This window comes from Salvia hispanica, chromosome 3 (assembly GCF_023119035.1).
Source record: "Salvia hispanica cultivar TCC Black 2014 chromosome 3, UniMelb_Shisp_WGS_1.0, whole genome shotgun sequence".
NCBI classification, from domain to species: Eukaryota; Viridiplantae; Streptophyta; class Magnoliopsida; order Lamiales; family Lamiaceae; genus Salvia; species Salvia hispanica.
This window is the reverse complement of record NC_062967.1, coordinates 46,881,160-46,901,694: the sequence shown is the minus strand read 5'-3', so window position 1 is coordinate 46,901,694 and position 20,535 is coordinate 46,881,160. Positions and strand designations below refer to the sequence as shown.

General features: G+C 35.9%; 5 protein-coding genes across 10 annotated transcripts; 4 read left to right on the top strand and 1 right to left on the bottom strand.

Annotated features, from left to right (window-relative positions):
* Positions 1-984: 984 nt before the first annotated feature.
* LOC125210359 lies at positions 985-2,004 on the bottom strand. The gene has a single exon (XM_048109918.1). It carries the CDS (start codon positions 2,002-2,004, stop codon positions 985-987), a length of 1,020 nt encoding a protein of 339 aa, XP_047965875.1.
* A 2,733-nt stretch (positions 2,005-4,737) lies between these two features.
* On the top strand, positions 4,738-7,819 carry LOC125216023 (ankyrin-1-like). Its single transcript, XM_048117624.1, has 14 exons — positions 4,738-4,854; positions 4,950-4,997; positions 5,079-5,109; positions 5,239-5,289; positions 5,364-5,537; positions 5,631-5,762; positions 5,830-5,969; positions 6,247-6,333; positions 6,477-6,593; positions 6,813-6,965; positions 7,062-7,163; positions 7,232-7,432; positions 7,513-7,580; positions 7,666-7,819. The coding sequence occupies exons 1-14, from the start codon at positions 4,738-4,740 to the stop codon at positions 7,739-7,741; spliced, it is 1,497 nt and encodes a 498-aa protein (XP_047973581.1). The 3' UTR covers positions 7,742-7,819.
* Positions 7,820-8,267: 448 nt separating this feature from the next.
* Positions 8,268-11,161, top strand: LOC125216024 (E3 ubiquitin-protein ligase mib1-like). Its single transcript, XM_048117625.1, has 12 exons — positions 8,268-8,475; positions 8,573-8,623; positions 8,696-8,869; positions 8,962-9,093; positions 9,174-9,313; positions 9,523-9,609; positions 9,744-9,869; positions 10,085-10,237; positions 10,330-10,431; positions 10,502-10,681; positions 10,756-10,823; positions 10,916-11,161. The coding sequence occupies exons 1-12, from the start codon at positions 8,454-8,456 to the stop codon at positions 10,983-10,985; spliced, it is 1,305 nt and encodes a 434-aa protein (XP_047973582.1). The 5' UTR covers positions 8,268-8,453; the 3' UTR covers positions 10,986-11,161.
* A 564-nt stretch (positions 11,162-11,725) lies between these two features.
* LOC125211713 (ankyrin-1-like) lies at positions 11,726-14,717 on the top strand. Of its 2 annotated transcripts, none has more exons than XM_048111618.1 (12): positions 11,726-11,933; positions 12,006-12,056; positions 12,148-12,321; positions 12,419-12,550; positions 12,783-12,922; positions 13,022-13,108; positions 13,405-13,530; positions 13,719-13,871; positions 13,962-14,063; positions 14,143-14,337; positions 14,421-14,472; positions 14,600-14,717. In XM_048111618.1, exons 1-12 carry the CDS (start codon positions 11,903-11,905, stop codon positions 14,602-14,604), a joined length of 1,248 nt encoding a protein of 415 aa, XP_047967575.1. In that variant the 5' UTR covers positions 11,726-11,902; the 3' UTR covers positions 14,605-14,717. The 2 variants fall into 2 exon arrangements, with proteins under 2 accessions (XP_047967575.1, XP_047967574.1); XM_048111617.1 differs by having other exon boundaries at positions 11,729-11,933; positions 14,405-14,472; positions 14,563-14,717.
* Positions 14,718-17,345: 2,628 nt separating this feature from the next.
* Positions 17,346-20,428, top strand: LOC125211428 (ankyrin-1-like). Of its 5 annotated transcripts, XM_048111211.1 has the most exons (13): positions 17,346-17,396; positions 17,481-17,531; positions 17,623-17,796; positions 17,937-18,068; positions 18,148-18,287; positions 18,518-18,604; positions 18,725-18,850; positions 18,957-19,109; positions 19,178-19,279; positions 19,352-19,531; positions 19,606-19,673; positions 19,765-19,992; positions 20,087-20,428. In XM_048111211.1, exons 1-12 carry the CDS (start codon positions 17,375-17,377, stop codon positions 19,844-19,846), a joined length of 1,317 nt encoding a protein of 438 aa, XP_047967168.1. In that variant the 5' UTR covers positions 17,346-17,374; the 3' UTR covers positions 19,847-19,992; positions 20,087-20,428. The 5 variants fall into 5 exon arrangements, with proteins under 5 accessions (XP_047967168.1, XP_047967165.1, XP_047967167.1 ...); XM_048111208.1 differs by having other exon boundaries at positions 17,392-17,531; XM_048111210.1 differs by lacking the exon at positions 17,346-17,396 and having other exon boundaries at positions 17,435-17,531; positions 19,765-19,919; positions 20,025-20,428.
* The last annotated feature ends 107 nt before the right edge of the window (positions 20,429-20,535 follow it).

The window sequence follows — 20,535 nt, the reverse complement described above, 5'->3', positions numbered from 1 at the left end:
TACCCCGACGAAGAAGAACAACAACAATGAGGTGGAGTGGGAGGTCTACCGCCGATTGCCAAATAGGTAAGTAAGGTAAGAGAACTACGTGGACTTTGATTCCTTAATGTAATTGAGCATTAAGGATACGTAGGCAACCCAACTTAAATTTTAAATTTAAGTTGGGCTCAAGTCCTTTTCCTTTATTTCTTTTTTTTTCAATTGTTTCAACTTTAAAATATACAAATACAATTATATAATTGTATTTGTATATACTCTAATCGATGAAGAAGACTTCTCTATAAGACTAAATCCGGGAGACTTTTGACAATTCTACCATGATTGTTGATGGTTAAATTAAACTCAACAATTAAGGTTGAATTGCTAAAGGTATCCTCAATTTAGTTATGTAGAAACATCTCCTTCGCCGACTAAGAGTATATATATAATATATTATACTATCTATTTGCATTTATAATTTATTGTTTTTTACTTCAAGATTTTTTATTTAAATTGTTATACAAGCTAACAAGCATGTATTATGTTATGTATTAAGTCTTTTGACTCTTTTGTAATTTCAATTTTCAACATTTGTATTTGTAATATCAACATATCGTTCAAATTTGTATAATTGTATGATTGTAATTTGTAATCATTGTATCAATAAAATTCCAATTGTCCAACTCCAATGTCGACTTCTACTCTATTTGTCAATTGTCATTTTCGTTATATTTATTTATTCGATAGTAATTAGTAAGTAGAACACTACAACTACAAGATGTAATTTGTAATTAGCACTATAAATGAATAAATTTAAAAAAAAAAAAAAGCGAACTTGAACCGGCGAACCGGCCCGGAACCGTCTGAAAACCGCCGGTCTTGAACCGGCTACGAACCGTGAATGAACCGGTTCATGAACCGGAACCGCCGGAAGCTAGGCGGGCCGGTTCAGGTTCGGGATTTTTTTGAACCGGAACCGGCGGTTCGGAACCGGGAACCGGCGGTTCATGAACCGTGGTGCCGTCTACGTATAATGGCCCATCGCGCTTGGAGCACACCAAAAGCTCGCTCAACATCTTTCCTAGCGGCCTCTTGTTTTCGCGCAAAATATTGTCTCCTCGCTCCAGCCGGTTGGCGAAGTGTCTTGACGAATACGGGCCAACGAGGGTATATTCCATCTGCCAAATAGTATCCCCTGCGATACTGCGTGCCGTTTGCTACGAAACTGATCTCTGGACCCTCTCCCCGGCACTCATCATTGAAGAGAGGCGACGACTGCAGAACGTTGATGTCGTTGTTCGAACCTGCAACACCGAAATATACATGCCAGATCCGCAAACAGTAGTCAGCAACGGCTTCCAGGATCATCGTAGGATGTTTGCATTTGAAACCAGTAGTGAACTGACCTTTCCACGCCAACGGGCAGTTTTTCCACTCCCAATGCATGCAATCAATGCTGTCCATCATCCCTGGGAAACTGTGCACCGCACCGTGCATATCTAGCAGTCTCTGGCACTCATCAGAGGTTGGCTTTCGTAGGAACTCCGGACCAAAGACTTCTCGCATGCCCTTACAAAACTGCCGGAGCACCTCTAGACTAGTCGTCTCACCCATCTGTAGGTATTCGTCGAACATATCAGCCGGTTCGGCATAGGCAAGCTGCCTTATTGCAGAGGTGCATTTCTGAAAAGTAGACAGTCCGATCCGGCCAGCGCAATCACTCCGGAGGTTGAAGCAACCGTACCGGTCCGCCAATGTCGTCGCTATATGGGTGAAGAGCGGTCGCGACATTCTGAAACGCCGACGGAAAATCTCAGCTGGGTAACGGGGGTTAGCGCTAAAGTAGTCTGCCATAAGCCGCTCAGCCGCTCCGACATGGTCTCGTGGGATTGTCCGACGATGACGAATCTCACGAGGGATCGTCGCCGCCTCCAATTCCGCCGCCGCCGCCTCATCCTCCTCGTCGGCTTCCCTCTGCACCTCTTGAATCAAAGAATCCCATGCTTCATTCCACAAATCATCCATAAATAGCAATGGAAATCCACAAATTTTTAGAGATAGAAAAATTGGATAGAAAGTGAAATGGGTGTGAAGATGTGTGTGGAGAGAAGATTAAAATGGGAGGAATATTTATAATAAAAATAATTAAAAATCTGAAATTAAAAAAAAAAATGTAAATCGGCGACCGCCGCGGCGGTTTCGCCGTGCAATAGATAGTTGCGGCGGCCGCCGCGTTTCTCTCTCCTCCGGCTCGTCCTCGGCGCATTCGGGGCGAAAGCCCTTTCGCCCCACAAAACCGTCCGCCTCCGGGGCGGCCTCTTCCGCCACAGTAGACAGGCGCGACTTAGCCGCGATCGGGGCGCCCGCCGCGGCGCCCCTACTGTGGATGCTCTTAAGAGATACTCCCTCCGTTCCATAGTAATAGGAGCGTTTTTTCATTTCCGTCCGTTCCATAGTAATAGAGTCGTTTCCCTTTTTAGTTAAAGTCAACACATTTTTCCACACCTACTTTACTCTCTCTTACTTTTTTTCTCTCTTCATCTCTCTACCTTTTTCATTTTCCACTTTATTCTCTCTTTACTTAACTCACCTAACACAATTTTTCTTAATCTCCGTGCCGAAAAGTTTTGCCTCCATTACTATGAAACAGAGGGAGTACAACATTGCAGCCCTACATTTTAAAATAATTATGGCCAAAAGTTTCTAGAACTTTCCAAGAATTGATTGTGTGATGTGCATAAGTTGGATTCTACTCTTGCAAATATTGTGTGTGACTGTTAAATAAATCAACTGTGGTTGTGGATTGAGCCATTTATTGTTCTTCACATTTACGAAAGTTTGGTTTTTTTCCTTATTACTTTATTTTCACTTTTATACTTGGGAATATTTTATGGGAATATCTACATATGTGATACTCCACTAATCAAATTTCATACTAGTAAAATTATTATTATGACTAACCAGTTTCTTATTATACATGATTTAATATAATATAATAATCTTAAATTCTTATCCATAAAGGCAACATCAAGGAGGGACAGAGATTTTTGAGGGGTAAATTATGGTGCAACTTTTTAAAGAAAATTATAAATTATACTCTCATCGTTTGCTGTATTCTTGAGTCTTGACACACTTAGGAAATGTAGCTTATGCCGCTATAAAATAGTGAAAATGTAGTTTTAAATTTTAATATCACATAAATCATAAATGGCGGTTCGATATGATCCTCGGCAATGACGGAACCAAGGAAATCTAATTCGTGGGGACAAAAACTAATTAATAAATATAATATAATATAATATTTAAATAATTATTATATATATTAGTAAAATTTGAATATTGCATTATTTTTCATTTGGCAAGGTATTTAACACTCCATCCGTCATTAAATATCTCCTTTTTCTTTTTCATCTATCCGCGAATAAATGTTCTATTCACTTTTACTATATTTGGTAAGTAGACTTTACATTTCCTAACTAATTCAACTTACATTTTACTATAAAACTAATATATAAAAGTAGGCTTCATATTATAATAATTTTTCTACCCACTTTACCACATAAAATTAAATAATTTCTTAAAATCCGTATTGATCAAATATGGGACATTTATTCATAGACGGGGAGATTAAATGTGAGTAAAATAATTTTTTAAAATAGAAAAAACACATAAAAAACTTTATAAAATTTAGTTTTTTAGACTGTTACTATAAATTTTTTTAATGTTCCATGTATCATTTATATTATCTAAAATATGTCTTAGCTAACGTCTAAGTTTACTATTTAGTTTTATTTGTAATTTTACAAATATTATTGTTATTTGCAACTACAAATAAAAATTTAACTCAAAATCAATCATACTTATTTAGTTGCAATTGACTATTTTTAAAATATTTTAGACCAAATTACTTAAGACTCTAATGATAAAATAGAATTTAAACTAATAAGCACATCTTATCTTATTAATTAAATTTACACTTAAACAAAGAAATAAAATAACGACGCATTAATCAATATTATAAACTATTTCAACTACCTAGGTTTACTAAAAGAAAATTAGAGCACTGCGCCGCCGCTCTTCTTTCTCCATTATCGTCACGTCTCGTCTTTTTCAAACTTTTCAAGAAGCTTATTCTTCTAATTCTCTTCCTCTTCTCTCTTCCATATCGATGAAGCAGCCATAGCATGGGGTCGGAGCCGAAGCAGCCCTGGGTTGACAGCCTATTCTGAGAGGTTCTAGGAGGTATTCACGGACCGGCAATGGGGTCGGCCGACCCCACCCGACCCCACCTGGGTCCGTCAGTGATCCTCGGGATAGGTTTAATTAAAATCATAATGATACTTGATCAAAACGATGATTAAAGTGCATGATTTCGACTTGTTGACAATTTGTTATACTATTATGAACATCAAATCGAAAATAAAATTTTAATTGGCAATTTATTTCTCTCTCCGTTTCATAGTAATAGAGTTATTTTGTTATTTTGGTATATTCCATAGTTATAGAATCATTTTTCTTTTTAGCAAAAGTCAAACACATTTTTCCACACATACTTTACTCTCTCTTACATTTTTCTCTCTTCATCTCTCTACCTTTTTCATTTTTTATTTTATTCTCCTTTATTGAACTCATCTAATATAATTTTTCTTAATTTCGATGTGGAAAATAAATGTCTTCACTGCTATGGAAGCGAGGGAGTATATTTATAAAATCTAAAATAAAAGTTCAATTGATATTATATTAATACTTGTAACCGCAATGGCATCATCTCCATTCTCTCTCCCTCTCACTTCTCCTCTTCCGTCACAGCTCGGGAGCTATCAGCTAACGGTGGTGCTAACGCGTGTGTGGCTTGTCCTCTTACGTCGGAGCCAGGTTTTGAAAATTAGGGCTCCCGATTTTGTTTTGTTTTTGTTTTTTTTAATGAGGGAGAAATTTTAATTTTTTTTAGAAATGAATTTTGCTCTCAGCTAGGTTGTTCTCAACTTCTCATAATGCAAAAAATTAAATATCGAAAGGTGAGAATTCCTTGCACAATTTTATGATACTCTATAAATAAGGTGGAAAGGTTAAAATAACAATCATGTTTCTCTAAGAAGTTGAACGCCATGGGTTCTATTTCTGAAATTGGTAAGCTGATTAGAAAACAGTTTTTGTTTCAATTTCTTGGGCCATAACTCTTCGGTTATACTTGTTGATTGCATGCATGTGTGTGTGGTGGGGCTTCAAGTACTCATTTTACAGTTGTAAAAATGGCAGGTGCATCGATTATCGAGGCTGGTGCAAGTGGAGACCTTGAACAACTTAAGGGTGAATTGAAGTCTTTTTTCTTGTTATTTCTTCACCTTTTTCTTGGTTTTTATATCTCTGATTCTGATACGCAGCAATTAGAAACAAGGTTGACGATATCAGAGAATTCCGGAAAATATGTGATGAATACAGTGACTTCACTACTGGCTGGAATGTCTTGCATCACGTGGTTGAAATTGGAAATTTTGAGATTTGCAAATTCTTGATAAGGACCGTCAAAGTTTATATTGATGCCTTGAATTACAATGGTTTTCTCCCTCGCTCGTTTCTTCTTATGATATGTTGTTTTGAACAAATTGGGATTGCGATATGTTATTCTTCAAGTGTTTGATCTGATTCAGGGGATACTCCTCTGGCAGAAGCTGTCACAGGGGAGCATGTCAAAATTGTCAAGTTTCTCGTCAAACATGGTGCTCAAATTAGTCTTCCAAATATTGAGGGATTCACTCCGTTGCACTTTGCACTTCTAAAAGGTCAGTGGTTTTGTAGGTTGTAATACTGTGAAAGACTCTGGTAATAGTGTCATTGGTTTTGTTTCAGATAATATGGAGCTTGTGGAATTGTTGCTGAGAAAAGATGCTCTTGTAAACGTAGATTCTGTAGATGGAACACCTTTGCAAATTGCTGTTTCTCGTGGAAATGTTCAGGCTGTCAAGTATATCTTGTCTCGTGGAGCATGGGCAAGCACAACCTTCAGCTGCACTGTTTGCCAATGATAGTCTTGTTTTGTCATTTTTTGTTTTGATTAACTTTCTTGGTCATTTATAAACTTTCTAATCATTAAACTTTTGAATGTGGATTAGAGTTTGATTTGTTTAACACATCAAATTTGATACTTTAGCCAATCATACTGATATGATCTTTTGACTTACTGTGTTAGCATATGCAATATATTTCTTGAATTAACTAATGATATAATCCTGTGAGATTAATCCTTTGCTGCTTTCCATTTTGCAGCCAAGTCTTTTTTGTGCATTTGCAAACACCCCTCTTGTATGTGCAGTCAAGTCTCACTCATTTGAATGCCTGGAATTGTTGCTTGAGGTATGTTTAGTGAAATGGGAATAGTTTTCTCGTCTATTTTTCTGTTAGAGATGGATAACTATTTGCTAGATATATGACTATGTTTGCTAATGACTAATTGCTAGATATATTTTCAAGTGTTATCAAGTACTTTCTCTTTACAGGCTGGTGCAGACCCAAATTTGTTTTTCAGTGGGATAAGTCCTTTGGGAGTTGCTGCAATAGAAGGAGACACAAAATTTCTTAAGCGTTTGCTTAAAGCTAAAGCAGATCCAGATGCAGTTAATTTCTATATTTCCCTTTTTTTACTGTCCTATAATTCATCTTCTAATTGTGATTTCTTCAGCCTGTCTCTTGTTGCAGGCATCCTTCTTTAAAACAAATTAATTGTCGTTATCTTTTTGCCACTCGAAGAATATAAATTGGTGTATTGTTTCCTTATATTTTTATCCTGATGTTATCAACTGGACACTTATGGTATTGATAATGCCGACTTTCAGGATCTCTATAAACCTATTGAGGAAGCTGCCATGGTGGATAATCGTGCAGCTGTGGAGATTTTGTTTCCAGTGACTAAACGGCTTGCAGTTTATCCAAATTGGACTGTCGATGGCATAATCGAGTACATTCATTCTGGAGAATTTGAAACATTGGTCTGAAACTACTTTTTCATTGTGTACAACTGAGCAGCACTTTGATCTTCAATTGTATTTACAACCTTCCTTTCTCTCTCATAACATATCTTTCAGAGAGAGCAAACACTGATAAATCGCTTGGCTGAACTAGAGTATGGAGGGATGCGTGACGCGAGCAATAAGCAATACACCAGTGCTATCTTACAATATAGAATGGTAAACTTTTCTTCTTCCTAGTGAGTTGATAATCTCGTGTGGTTAGTAATATACGTGATGTGTCATAGGCTAGTCTTCTTGAGCCATCTAACCCCACATGGATATCAAAGCGAAGCCTGTGGGAAGCACGTGAACTAAACAATACAGGCACATGCATGATTGCTCTGTTCGATGCTCAGGAATGTATTGGGCTCAAACCAGACTTCCCCGTCCCTCACTCTCACCACGGAGGTGACATAGCTGCTGCTGCTGCTAATGAGTTATTCAAGGTATTAACGATCAGCAAACGCCATATCTACATCAGTGGTATCAATTCATAATATAACGTTTAATACTTGTGTTTGTGTAGAAATACCTCATGGCAGGCCTTGTATTCTCGATCGATCCCTACAACGAGGAAATACTTCGTGCATTTAGGTAACTACACATTCTAAAATTTTTCATTTTTTTGTTGTCAAAATATACAATGTGTAATTAATAGTGTTTTGATTTCTGATTGCAGACTTACTTTGTTTAATTACTTTGCTTGGTTAAGTCAGATGAGCAGCGCGGAAGTGATTTTGAGTTTTAGCCTATGATTAACATTGGATCATGATTCTATTGTCACAGTTGTATACATTGATTTGATTCATATTCTATTGCAACTGTGTTTCCAACTGGTTCAATAGTTACATCTTTTTTCTTTGTTCCTACTAAAAGTTTATGAATTATCAAACCAATTAATAGAGTTTTACAACATTATTCATGAGTTATTGAGCATTTTTTTTACTGACAAATGAACAAAAAATTTAAAGATTTTAATCACGGTTTGACTCAAATATAAAATCTTTACATTCAAACATTAACCATTCACCACTAGAATAACACTTTATCAAGTGTTTCTCTGTTGACAGGCAGTAGATTTTGTTGTACTATTCCAATGCATATTGATGTAATTGACACTTTATTAATCCAACTTATCGTTGGATTAATTGTTATTGGGATTTTCAATAAGGAGTAATTGATAGAAAATTGAAATTTTTGATAAAAATATTAATATTTAAAACAATTAAGTAACTAAAGATAAAAAGATAATACATGAAAAAACGAAAAGAATGACAACTTAAGAAAAAATGATCAACTTCTTTTCAAATGATCAACTAGAGAAGTGAAGAAGCGAAATTTTTGGAAGATACAAATGCAAAAAAGCAAAATCTCAAATGGTAAGAAATCCTTGAACATTTTTGGTGGCAATCGATAAACAAGGTGGAGTTAAGAGAGTAATCACGTTTCTCGAAGAAGTTGATCGCCATGAATTCCAATTCTGAAATTGGTAAGTTGATTGCGAAACCCTTTCTATTTCAATTCATTGGGTTGCATCTATGCGTATGTGATTCGAGAACTCATTTTACAATTGGTAAAAATGGCAGGTGCAGCGATCATCGAGGCTGCTGCTAAAGGAGACCTTAAAAAACTCAAGGGTGAAGTCTTTTTTCTTGATTTATTATTGGTTATTTCAATGTCTGATTCTGATACTTTTTTTAATTTCGCAGCAATTAGAAAAAAGGTTAATGATGTGTGGGAGTTCCGGAAAATATGCGATGAATATAGTGATTTCTCCACTGGCCGGACTGTATTGCATCTCGCGGCTGGAATTGGTCATTTTGAAATGTGCAAATTCTTGATAAACAGCGTCGGAGTTGATATTGATGCCTTTACTTACAAGAGTTCTCTCTCTTTCTTGCTTCTTCTTTGGATATTTATGCTATTCTTGAATTGAACAAAAGGGATTGTATACTAACACCATAAACTGATTCAGGGCATACTCCTATATCAGAAGCTGTGATAGGGGGGCATAACAAAATTGTGGAGTTTCTCATCAAACAGGGTGCCGATGATGGTATTCCAAATACTGTGGGATCGACTCCGTTGCATTATGCACTTCTAAAAGGCTAGTGGTTTTGTAGCTGTAATGCTGTCAAAGTCTTTGCTAATAGTGTTATAAGCTCTAATGGAGTGGTTTTGTTTCAGATAATAGTAAGCTTGTGGAATTGTTGGTGGCAGAAGGTGCTTTGTTAGATGAAGATTCTTTAGATGGAACACCTTTACAAATTGCTGCCTCTCGTGGAAATCTTAAGGCTGTCAAGTCTCTCTTGTATTGGGATGCAGATGTGGGCAAGCACAACCTTCAGTCTTTGCCAATGATAGTGTTGTTTAAGTCATTGTTTGTTTTGTCATGGCATTATTAGGACTGCATTTTTTAGTTTCTTGTAATAACTTATTTCACTTGGGTTTTGATTTGCTGTATTAACAATATATTTTTTGAATTAACTTATGATAATCTTGTCATTAGTCCCTTTGCTGCCTTCCATTTTTGCAGCCAAATTTTTATGCTGCAGTTGATGACGGCCCTCTTGTATGTGCAGTCAAGTCTCGCTCATTAGAATCCCTGGCATTTCTGCTTGCGGTATGTTTGGTCTAAATTGATGCCTATTGTTTTGATAAATTACTCCCTGTTTTCATTTTAGACAATTTACTCATATGGAAATCTCTCATACTTCTGTGTATTCATATGGGTTAAGAAGTACTTTCTCTTTGCAGGCTAAAGCGAACCCAAATATGAATGACAGTGGGTTAAGTCCTTTGGGATTTGCTGCAAAAGAAGCCGACACAAGATTTCTCAAGTGTTTGCTTCGATCTAAAGCAGATCCAAATTTTGTTCAAACAGTTAATTTCCATGTTTCCCTTTCTTTGCTAGTGATATCTTCAGCGCATCTCGTCTCTTGTTGCAAACATCCTTCTTTAAACCAAAATAATTGTCGTACATAATCTTTTGCCACTCGAAGAATATGAACTTGGTGCATTTGTTTCCTTATATTTCGGCTGTTGCATCCTGATGATATTAACTGGACACTTGTTGAATTGATAATGACGACTTTCAGGATATCTATAAACCAATTGAGGAGGCTGCTATGGTGCATAATCGTGCAGCTGTGGAGATTTTGTTTCCAGTGACTGCGCGGCTTCCACATTATCCAAATTGGACTGTTGATGGCATAATCGAGTACACTCATTCTGAAGAATTTAAAACAATGGTCTTAAAACTACTCTTTCATTGTTTACAACTCATCAACACTTGGATCTTCAGTATTTAATTTACAACCTTCGATTTTCATATATATTGCAGAATGAGGAGAAATTGACTGAGTGCTTGACTGAACTAGAGCTCGCAGGGATGCGTGACGCAAGCCATAAGGATTACTACAATGCAATCATTAAATATAAAAGGGTAAGCTTTTTTTCTTCTTAGGCTAGTCTTCTTGATCCATGTGTTGTGTGTAAATATGTTTAATGCGTAGGCTAGTGTTCTTGATCCATCTAATCCGAGATGGGTTTCAAAGCGATGCTTGTGGTCAGCACACTTTGGTTCAGGCGGTTATGCTATGATGGATGCACTGAGATGGATTAGACTGAAGCCAGACCTCCCCGTCCCTCACCACGGAGGAGAAAATGCTGTTGCAGCTAATGTGATATTCAAGGTATTAATGTGATCATCAAACCCCATACCAATTCATCATCTATGATCTAACAACTAATGATTGTGTTTGGGAAGAAATTCCTCATGGCAGGCCTTGCCTTCTTGTTGGATCCTAGCAACGAAGATAAATGTAGTGCATTTGGGTATCTATACAAATTCTGATATTTTTCATACTCATTTTGTTTCTAAAATATGCCATTTTTGTAACTGATAGTGTTTTGGTTTTTGGTGGCAGATTTGGTTTGTTTAATTACTTTGCCTTGCTGTGTGAGATGAGCAGCCCCCTCGAGATTTTGGAGTTGTAGAATTCGTGGTGTAGATAACAATGGATCATAAATCTATTGTCACACTCATATAGGAGTACATTTTGATTCATGTTTTCCTTCAAATAAACAATTAGAAATCCAGATACTATCACTACCTCAATTTGGTTGTTGACATTGAATGAATAATGATTCAATGGTGCTGCATCTTTTAGTTACTGTCCACTCTTATTATGTTGCCTCCGCAATTTAAAATTTAAAGTTCCTCGAGTATCTTAAGCCCCGTGGTCGTTGGCAGTATCTCCGACATTTTTCTTTCGTCTGTGGATGTGAGGTGGTTGAGGATTCCGGGGGTGGTGTTTCCCCGGGGGTGAATGAATGAGAGGTTATCAAATCTAACTTGGAGTTACTTGGTCTTGTTTGTCTAAACAAGAATAAGGTAAGAGCTCAATCAAGATACATAAGCAGAGGCATAGAGCTTTAAGATATTATCTAGTTATAAAATATTTTTATTATCAATAAATGAATACAAATTTAAAGACTACATTATGATGACTTCAATGATAAATCCAAAATGTTTGATATCGAACATCAACTATTTATCATTAGGTCAACACTCAAAATATAAACAATTAGATTTTGTGTTATTCCAAATTGGTATTGATGTAATTGTCACTTTTTTATTGTTGAATTAATTGGTACATATAGCCATAGGTGTATAAAAATAAGAATTTTGATATGAAAAAATTGACTTAAATAATGAAAAAAGAAAATAAATGAAAAAACGAAAAGAACAAAGAAAAACGATAGATACAAACAGAAAATGATCAACTAGAACTGAAGAAGATAAATTTTTGGAGAATAAAAATGCAAAAAACAAAATCTCAAATGGAAATTCCTTGAACATTTTGGTGGCAATCGATAAACAAGGTGGAGCAGAGTAATCACATTTCTGGAAGATGATCGCCATGAGTTCTACCTCTGAAATTGGTAAGTTGATAAAAAAACCCCTTTCTGTTTCAATTTCTTGGGTTGCATCAATTACAATTAGTAAAATGGTAGGTGCAGCGATCATCGAGGCTGGTGCTAATGGAGACCTTAACCAACTTTGGGGTGATCTTTTTTTCTTTTTATCTCTTGATTTCTGAGTTTTTGTAGTCTTGATATGTTTAAATGTCTGATTCTGATACTTACAATTTTGCAGCAATTAAAAAAAAGGTTGCTGATGAGTTAGAATTCCGGAAAATATGCGATGAATATAGTGACTTCTCCACTGGCCGGAATGTCTTGCATTACGCGGCTGAAATTGGTCATTTAGAGATTTGCAAATTCTTGATAAAGACCGTCAAAGTTTATATTGATGCCTTGACTTACAAGAGTTCTCTCTCTCGCTTCTTCTTTGGATAGTTATGCTATTTTGATATGATTCTTGAATTGAAAAAGGGAATGTATTCTAACAACATAAACTGATTCAGGGGATACTCCTCTGGCAGAAGCTGTGAAAGGGGGACATATCAAAGTTGTGGAGTTTCTCATCAAACAGGGTGCCAATGATAATCTTCCGAATACTGAGGGATTGACAGCGATGCACTATGCACTTCTTAAAGGTCAGCGGTTTTGTAGTGGTGATGCTGTGAAAGTCTTTGGTAAAAGAGTTATAAGCTCCAATTGATTAGTTTTGTTTCAGATGATAGGAAGGTTGTGGACAAATTGTTGTAATGCTGTGAAAGTCTTTGCTGATAGTAGTTTATGTTTTGTTTCAGATGATAGGAAGATTGTGGACAAATTGTTGTAATGCTGTGAAAGTCTTTGCTGATAGTAGTTTATGTTTTGTTTCAGATGATAGGAAGGTTGTGGACAAATTGCTGCTGCATGGAACTTTTATAGATAATGATTCTGCAGAGGGATCCCCTTTACAAATTGCTGCTTCTCGTGGAAATGTTCAGGCTGTCAGGGCTCTCTTGGCTCTTGGCGCAGATGTGGGCAAGCACAACCTTCAGTTGCACTGTTTGTCGATCATAGTCTTGTTTAAATCATTGTTTGTTAGATTAATCCCTTTGTTGCTTTCTATTTTGCAGCCATCTTTTTATTATGAATTTGCAGATACCCCTCTAGTATGTGCAGTCAAGTCTCGCTCATTTGAATGCCTGCATTTGCTGCTTAAGGTATGTTTTGTGTTAACGACATAGATTATGCTTTGTTTTCGTATGAGACGATATACTCGAATGGAAATCTCTCAGGCTTCTTTAGCTCTGATCCTCGTTTACATGTATCTTGAATTGCTTTTCCCATGTCTTGTCCATGTTTCTGTTAGAGATTGATGTCTTGATTTTGAGATCATGACAATGACTATTTGCTAGATAAATAATTCCTTGTTTTCGTGATAGATCATTTACTTAAATGAAAATCTCTCATGCTTCTTTAGCTCTGTTCCTCGTTTACAAGTACTTTCTCGTTGCAGGCTGGTGCAGACCCAAATTTGTATTTCAGTGGGATAAATCCTTTGGGATTTGCTGCAAAAGAAGAAGGCACGAGATTTCTTAAGCGTTTGCTTATAGCTAAAGCAGATCCAAATTCATCTGAAACAGTTAATTTTTATGTGTCCATCTCTTTGCTAAGTTATTATTCATCTTCTAGATATCTTCAACCCCAGTCTCTTGTTGCAGACCAATCACTTTTCGTTTAATCTTTTTTGCCACTTGAAGAATTTAACTCATCCTGATGCTATCAACTGAACACTTATTGTATTGCTAATGAATCAATGATGAATTTCAGGATATCTATAAACCGATTGAGGAAGCTGCTATGGTGTATAATCGTGCAGCTATGGAGATTTTGTTTCCAGTGACCGAACGACTTGCACATTATCCAAAATGGACTGTTGATGGCATAATCGAGTACACTCATTCTGAAGAATTTAAAACAAAGGTCTGAAACTACGTTCTCACTGTGTACAACTCAACAACACTTTGATCTTCAATTAAAGTTACAACGTTCTTCTCACCACATATCTTGCAGAGTGAGGAGAAACTGAGTATGCGCTTGACTAAACTAGAGCTCAAAGGGATGCAGCACGCGAGCAATAAGGAGTACTACCGTGGAATCTTAAAATATAGAAAGGTAAATTTTTCTTCTTCTAAGTGAGTTGATCATCTCATCCCTGGCCATACGTTGTAAGTAATTATGTTCTGATGCGTAGGCTAGTCATCTTGATCCATCGAACCCCAAATGGATATCGAAGCGAAGCCTGTGGGAAGCACATATGGGTGTAGGCAATTATGCACTGTCAGATGTTCTGAAATGGATCAAACTCAAGCCAGACGTCCCCGGCCCCATCCCAGTCCCTAACCCCGAAGGAGAAATTGCTGCAGCTGCAGCTGATGTGATATTCAAGGTATTAATGTGATCATCAAACTCCATAACAATTCATCATCTAACAATTAATGGTTGTGTTTGTGAAGAAATTCATCATTGCAGGCCTTACCTTCTCATTGGAACCTTACAAGAAGAAAACATGTCGCCTATTTGGGTAACTATACAAATTCTAATATTTTCATTTTTTTATTTGCTTCTAAAATATACTACAGTTTTGTAATACTGTTTTGGTTTTTGGTGGCAGAGCTGCTTTGTATGATTACTTTGCCTTGTTGTCTCAGATTAGCAGCCCCCAAGAGATTTTGGAGTTATAGAATTTTCCCCAATTTTTTCGAGTATATAACATTGAACCATAACTCTATTGTCACATGGAATCAATCGAGCTGCATCTTTCTTCTTTCTTCTAGCTCAATAAAAGCTTTATTAATGCATATAGTATATTAATTTGAGTGGATTTTAAAAATATCCGCTTTGAGATACTAAATTTAAAATATATTCACTCATAAAAATTTTAAAAATTTGTCCACACTTTTTATTATGTTACCTCCACAATTCACAACTAAAAATCAATTGGAATAATACTCATTATTATATTTATTTTTTAAAAATAGCTCTTAAATAAATAAATATCAAATTAATTGGAATAATATCATTTAAATTTTAAGTAGTACTAGTATACAACAATTTTAAAATACATCTATTTATTTCTTCAGTTATTAAAATCCAAATCTTATTAGAATTTTCGGCATAAAATAATTGTGTCCCTAGTGGGTTCATTGGAGAATAAAAAGATATTATGTTCATAATGGATTATGGTCAAAATAGGAAAAAAAGATGTGTGGTGATATTACTCAAATTTTTTAAAATTATAAAAAAAAATGCAAACTTCATTTTATTAAGGATAAATTTGAAGCTCACTCTAAATATTACAGTTGAAATATGCGTTAAATACATTGTATAAGAATATAGTCAAATAGACATTTTCATGTTTATCTTAAAAGATTTAAACTTTAGATACAATCATACAATATATATAAAAGTGATATGTGCACCGATTCTGAACTCGATATACCACCAATAAGTTGAGAATTTATTACAACTTTAATTGATCGAAGTTTTCATGTACTCCTACTCCTACAATGTTTATTTACAAGTAGTATAAATTTACCAATAAAACCAAGTGAAACAATAATAAGAATACCATAAGTTTGATTATAAACAAGACCGCAAAGAGCATTACCTACCAAGTCTCTCTAATTACATACATTCATTCATGCTATATAGAATTTGAAGAATAACTTAACCACCATTCCCTTTGATAGAAGAATAGAAAGAGAGAGTCTATTTTGCGATTCCCTTTTGACTTGATTTGGGGAAAGTAGAGAGATGCGTGATGAATGTTTTGATTTTTAATTTAATTTGTTCAGAATAATAATTTTATTTTTAAAATAATTTAAAATTTTAAAAAATGCTTAATTCGATCGAAATCGGCTAAACAGCCGTTGACCGTTAACTTTAGACAGAGCCGTCCAAAATGGATTGATTTCGACTCAAGTTTTTAGAGTATTGATAAACAACCAAATTTTGCACAACTAAAATAAGATTATATTAGTAATTTTGATGTGTTAATTAAATATTAAAATAATAAATATAGTTAGTTAACAAATTAAAACACGGCATATGATTTTAATGTTAAAATCTTAATATATTCCCATCTTAATTTACCAAGAAGTATATTTATGTAAAATATAAATAATTAAAGTGAACTAACTCCTTTATTTTCGGCTATCCTCGATGTCCTTTATTTTCGGCTATCCTTGATGTTAATTATCCTTGAAAATAGATACTAGTATAATTGGGATATACTAGGGAAAATTTTAATAGTTAGAGATATAGATAAATCAATTTGTGATTTTTTAATTTTAATATCTACCGGGTTATGCAAAATCAATATAAGTATATAACAAACAGGCAAACTCCTATTTTATGTTGCGAAATTCAATTTTTATTGAAACTGGAGGTCCAATATGATGATAATTAATCTTAGCGTGGGAATGAGTATAGAAAAACAATTCCAGGCGATTGATTTCCTCATCTCAACATCTACTTCTGCACTGACGATTCCAATCATCTTATAAAGGCCTATTCCGGAGCCGGGCCACGGCTTCTTCCTTCCCTTTCAATGGCACGCAACACTAAAGCTGACGCCCACGTCAACTTCCGAGAATCCTTATCGCAGGATGAGGTACAAGAGGCAGTTGGAAAAGCCATCCGCGACCATCTAAAGGAGACAAGCGTATCCGCGCGACACATGGCACTGGTCTCCCAAACAACGAGCGCATGTGTAGCAACGCGAACCTTCTTATGTGGACGAACGTGGCCGCAGCAATTGGAACGAACAAAACGCTACCTAAGTACGTCCAGCTGAATGTGGATTTGAAGATGCACATGAATTACACTTGCGTGTATGTTGTTGGAGAAAGAGGCATCATTAACTGCATGGGTATCTCGGGGATACCGCTTCTGAAGATTAGCATCGGGGAAGGGGGAGACTTGAACAAGTGTTGCTCCATCTGCTTAATGGATCAAAGTTTTCATGTACTCCTTCAATGTTTATTTACAAGCACTTTTACTAGTATAAATATACCAATAAAACCAAGTGAAACAATATTAAGAACACAATAAGTTTGATTATAAACAAGACCGCAAAGACCATTACTTACCAAGTCTATCTAATTACACACATAACACATTCATTCATGCTGGATAGAAATAGAAGAACAACATAACCTTAGAAAGAAAAGCTAATTATCCTCAACACGCGAGCAAATCCAAATTTTTATGGCCAATATGCTTTTATTTAAGATTTACTAAGACAGAAATAACTTCACCACCATTCTCATAATTGCATCTTATGACCCATGCCATGCATGAGAACTTAATTTTTTAATAGTATTATACTTTAATATAATTACTTTTTACAATAATAAATTAAAACTTAATTTTCTAGTTGCGGTTAAAATAGGAAAGCACAGATTTCTAAGGAATTGAGCGCCATGGATTCTTCTTCTGAAATTGGTAACCTAATTTGAAAACCCTTTTCGTGTATACTTCATGATCCATGTGTGTGTATGTGTGGGGCTTCAAGAACGCATTTTGCAGGTGCATCGATTATCGAAACTGGTGAAAGTGGAGACCTTTACCAACTTAAGGGTTAAGCCTTTTTTTTTTTTTGTCAATTCTAGACCTTTTTCTCGATTTATGTATTCTTGATTTTTTGAATGTCTGATTCTTGATTTCGCAGCAATTAGAAACAAGTTTGCTGATGAGTGGGAGTTCCGCAAGATATGCGATCAATATAGCGATTTCTCCACTGGCCGGAGTGTCTTGCATCACGCGGTTGGAATCGGACATTTTGATGTTTGCAAATTCTTGATAAACACCGTCAGAGTTGATATTGATGTCTTGACTTACAAGAGTTCTCTCTCTCTTTGCTCTCTCGCTTCTTCTTTGGATGTTTATGCTATTTTGATAAAACAGGCAGTGCTTTAATACTCTTATTAATTTTGAATAGAACAAAAGGGATTGTATACTAACACCATAAACTGAATCATTCAGGGGATACTCCTCTGACAGAAGCTGCCAAAAGGGGACATGTCAAAATTGTGGAGTTTCTCGTCAAACATGGTGCTGAAATTAGTCTTCCAAATATTGAGGGATTCACTGCGTTGCACTATGCAGCTCTAAACAGTCAGTAGTTTTGTGGTAGTTGTAAATTTGTAATGCTAGTAGTAGTGTTTTAAGCTCTAATTGATTGGTTTTGTTTCAGATAATAGGGAGCTTGTGGAATTGTTGCGGATAAAAGGTGCTCATATAGAGACAGATTCTGTAGACAGAACACCTTTACAAGTTGCTGCTTCTCGTGGAAATGTTGAGGCTGTCAAGTCTCTCTTGTCTCATGGCGCAAATGTGGGCAAGCAAAACTTTCGGTTGCACTTTTTGCTGATAATAATCTTGTTTAAATCATTGTTTGTTTTGTTTCTTGTACTAACTTTAACTGGTTCCACTTGGGGTTTGAGAAATATAGATAAGGGATTGATTTATTTAGCCAAACACACTGATATGATCTTTTGACTTACTGTACTAACTTATGATATAATCTTGCGAGATCAATCCCTTTGCTGCTTTCCATTTTGCAGCCAAATTTTTCTTGTGCAGTTGTGGACACCCCTCTTGTATGTGCTGTCAAGTCTCGTTCATTTGAATGCCTGAAATTGCTGCTTGAGGTATGTTTGGTGGAATGGAAATGCCTGTCTTGTCTAATTCTGTTAGAGATTGAAGTATGTTGTTTTGTGATAAATCATTCCATGTTTAGTGGATTTAATCAAATGGAAATCTCTTTGCAGGGTAAAGCAGACCCAAATTTTTATGTTGCGGGATTAAGTCCTATGCAATGTGCTGCAAAAGAAGGCGACACAAAATTTCTTGAGTATTTGCTTAAAGCTAAAGGAGATCCAAATTCATCTGACAAAGTCAATTTCTATGTTTCCCTTTGTTTATTACCTTCTTTGGATCTTGTTGTTTCATCCTGATGTTATCAACAGGACACTTATTTGTATAGCTAATGACGACTTTCAGGATATACATAGACCGATTGAGGAAGCTGCTTTGGTGCATAATCGTGCAGCTGTGGAGGTTTTGTTTCCAGTGACTGAACGGCTTGCACATTATCCGAATTGGACTGTTGATGGCATAATCGAGTACACTCATTCTGAAGAATATAAAAAAATGGTCTGAAACTACTTTTTCATTGTGTCACAACTCATCAACACTTTGATCTCTCATTACATATCTTGCAGAGTCAGGAGAAATTGACAAAGCGCTTGAGTGTAATAGACTTTGGAGGGTTGCTTGATGCGGGCAATAAGAATTACTACCGAGCAATCTTTCATTATAGAATGGTAAACTTGTCTTCTTCCTAGTGAGTTGGTTGTCTCCTCCTTTGCCATGTTAATGCTATATGTGATGCGTAGGCTTCTCATCTTGATCCATCTAACGCCACATGGGTATCAACGCGAAGCATGTGGGAAGCACGCACGCATAAAAGCATTAATGCTCTGTTAGATGCTCAGCAATGCTTTAGGCTCAAGCCACACTGCCCCGTCCCTTACCACAGAGGAGACAATGCTGCTGCAGCGAATGAGATATTCAAGGTGATCGTCAAACTCCATATCTGCTTCAGTGCTATGCATTCGTAATCTAACGTTTAATGATTGTGTTTGTGAAGAAATTCCTCAAGGCAGGCCTAGCCTTCTTGTTGGATCCTTATGAAAGGAAAAAGTGTCATGCATTTAGGTAAATACTTATATTTTTTATTATTTTTTTTACCAAAATATACAGGTACAATATGTGTAACTAATAGTAATGTTTTGGTTTTTGGTTGCAGAATTACTATGTTCGATTACTTTGCTTGGTTGAGTCAGATGAGCAGCGCCGAAGAGATTTTGAGTTTTAGCTGTGATGATTAACACTGTTGAATTTCCCTAATTTTTTGAGTAGATAATATTGCATCATATTCCATTGCCACTCATATGCTAAATGGTACTCCACTTATCACCTCATGCTTTGTCCTCGGTAAATAATATGCACCATTTTCACCTCAATTTTCAATGAGGTAATATCAATCTCTTTCTTTGTTTTAGGAAGATGTGTGTATGTCATGACATATCACTTACTATGTCTTATCAATTCATTTGCAACTTTTCAAGATAAGTTGGACAATGGTAGAGGGTGAGAGTCAAACTTTGGACAATAAGTCTAAGAACTTATTCTCCTCTCAGAGTAGCATTGGTGTTGCTTAACCATCGGCATCCCTCCGAGTAGCACTGTGGTGGCAAGAGACTTGTGGCAGCACAAGACATTGAAGCAAAGATTTGTGGATATATTGACGGGAACAGTGGATTCTCATTCATGCAAGATGTACATACTCAAGCCTATATCTTGAGGGATATCTTGAATAATAGCTGCTTTGAATAAGGGCTTCCCACAAACATTTGTGTGGAACAAATTATTGCTAATTAATTTCGTGTGTTTTTGGGATTGAGGGATCACTATCATTGCTTAAATAGATGCCAAGAACATTCCAAATCAATCACAAGTTAATTATGATTTCTACAAAACTATAAAATGAGATTATTGTATCCACTTTATGCTGCAA

Coding starts and splice junctions, on each gene's coding strand:
- LOC125216024 (XM_048117625.1), top strand. CDS start 8,454: ATGAATTCCAATTCTGAAATTG. Junction 8,476..8,572: donor GAATTCCAATTCTGAAATTG/GTAAGTTGATTG, acceptor TAAAAATGGCAG/GTGCAGCGATCATCGAGGCT. Junction 10,824..10,915: donor GATAAATGTAGTGCATTTGG/GTATCTATACAA, acceptor TTTTGGTGGCAG/ATTTGGTTTGTTTAATTACT.
- LOC125211428 (XM_048111208.1), top strand. CDS start 17,450: ATGTGTGGGGCTTCAAGAACGCATTTTGCAGGTGCATCGATTATCGAA. Junction 18,851..18,956: donor ATCCAAATTCATCTGACAAA/GTCAATTTCTAT, acceptor GACGACTTTCAG/GATATACATAGACCGATTGA. Junction 19,110..19,177: donor CTGAAGAATATAAAAAAATG/GTCTGAAACTAC, acceptor CATATCTTGCAG/AGTCAGGAGAAATTGACAAA.
- LOC125211713 (XM_048111617.1), top strand. CDS start 11,903: ATGATCGCCATGAGTTCTACCTCTGAAATTG. Junction 12,923..13,021: donor TCTTGGCTCTTGGCGCAGAT/GTGGGCAAGCAC, acceptor TCTATTTTGCAG/CCATCTTTTTATTATGAATT. Junction 14,338..14,404: donor CAGCTGATGTGATATTCAAG/GTATTAATGTGA, acceptor GTGTTTGTGAAG/AAATTCATCATTGCAGGCCT.
- LOC125216023 (XM_048117624.1), top strand. CDS start 4,738: ATGGCATCATCTCCATTCTCTCTCCCTCTCACTTCTCCTCTTCCGTCA. Junction 4,998..5,078: donor AAAAAATTAAATATCGAAAG/GTGAGAATTCCT, acceptor TTCTCTAAGAAG/TTGAACGCCATGGGTTCTAT. Junction 7,433..7,512: donor CTGCTAATGAGTTATTCAAG/GTATTAACGATC, acceptor GTGTTTGTGTAG/AAATACCTCATGGCAGGCCT.
- LOC125210359 (XM_048109918.1), bottom strand. CDS start 2,004: ATGGATGATTTGTGGAATGAAGCATGGGATTCTTTGATTCAAGAGGTG.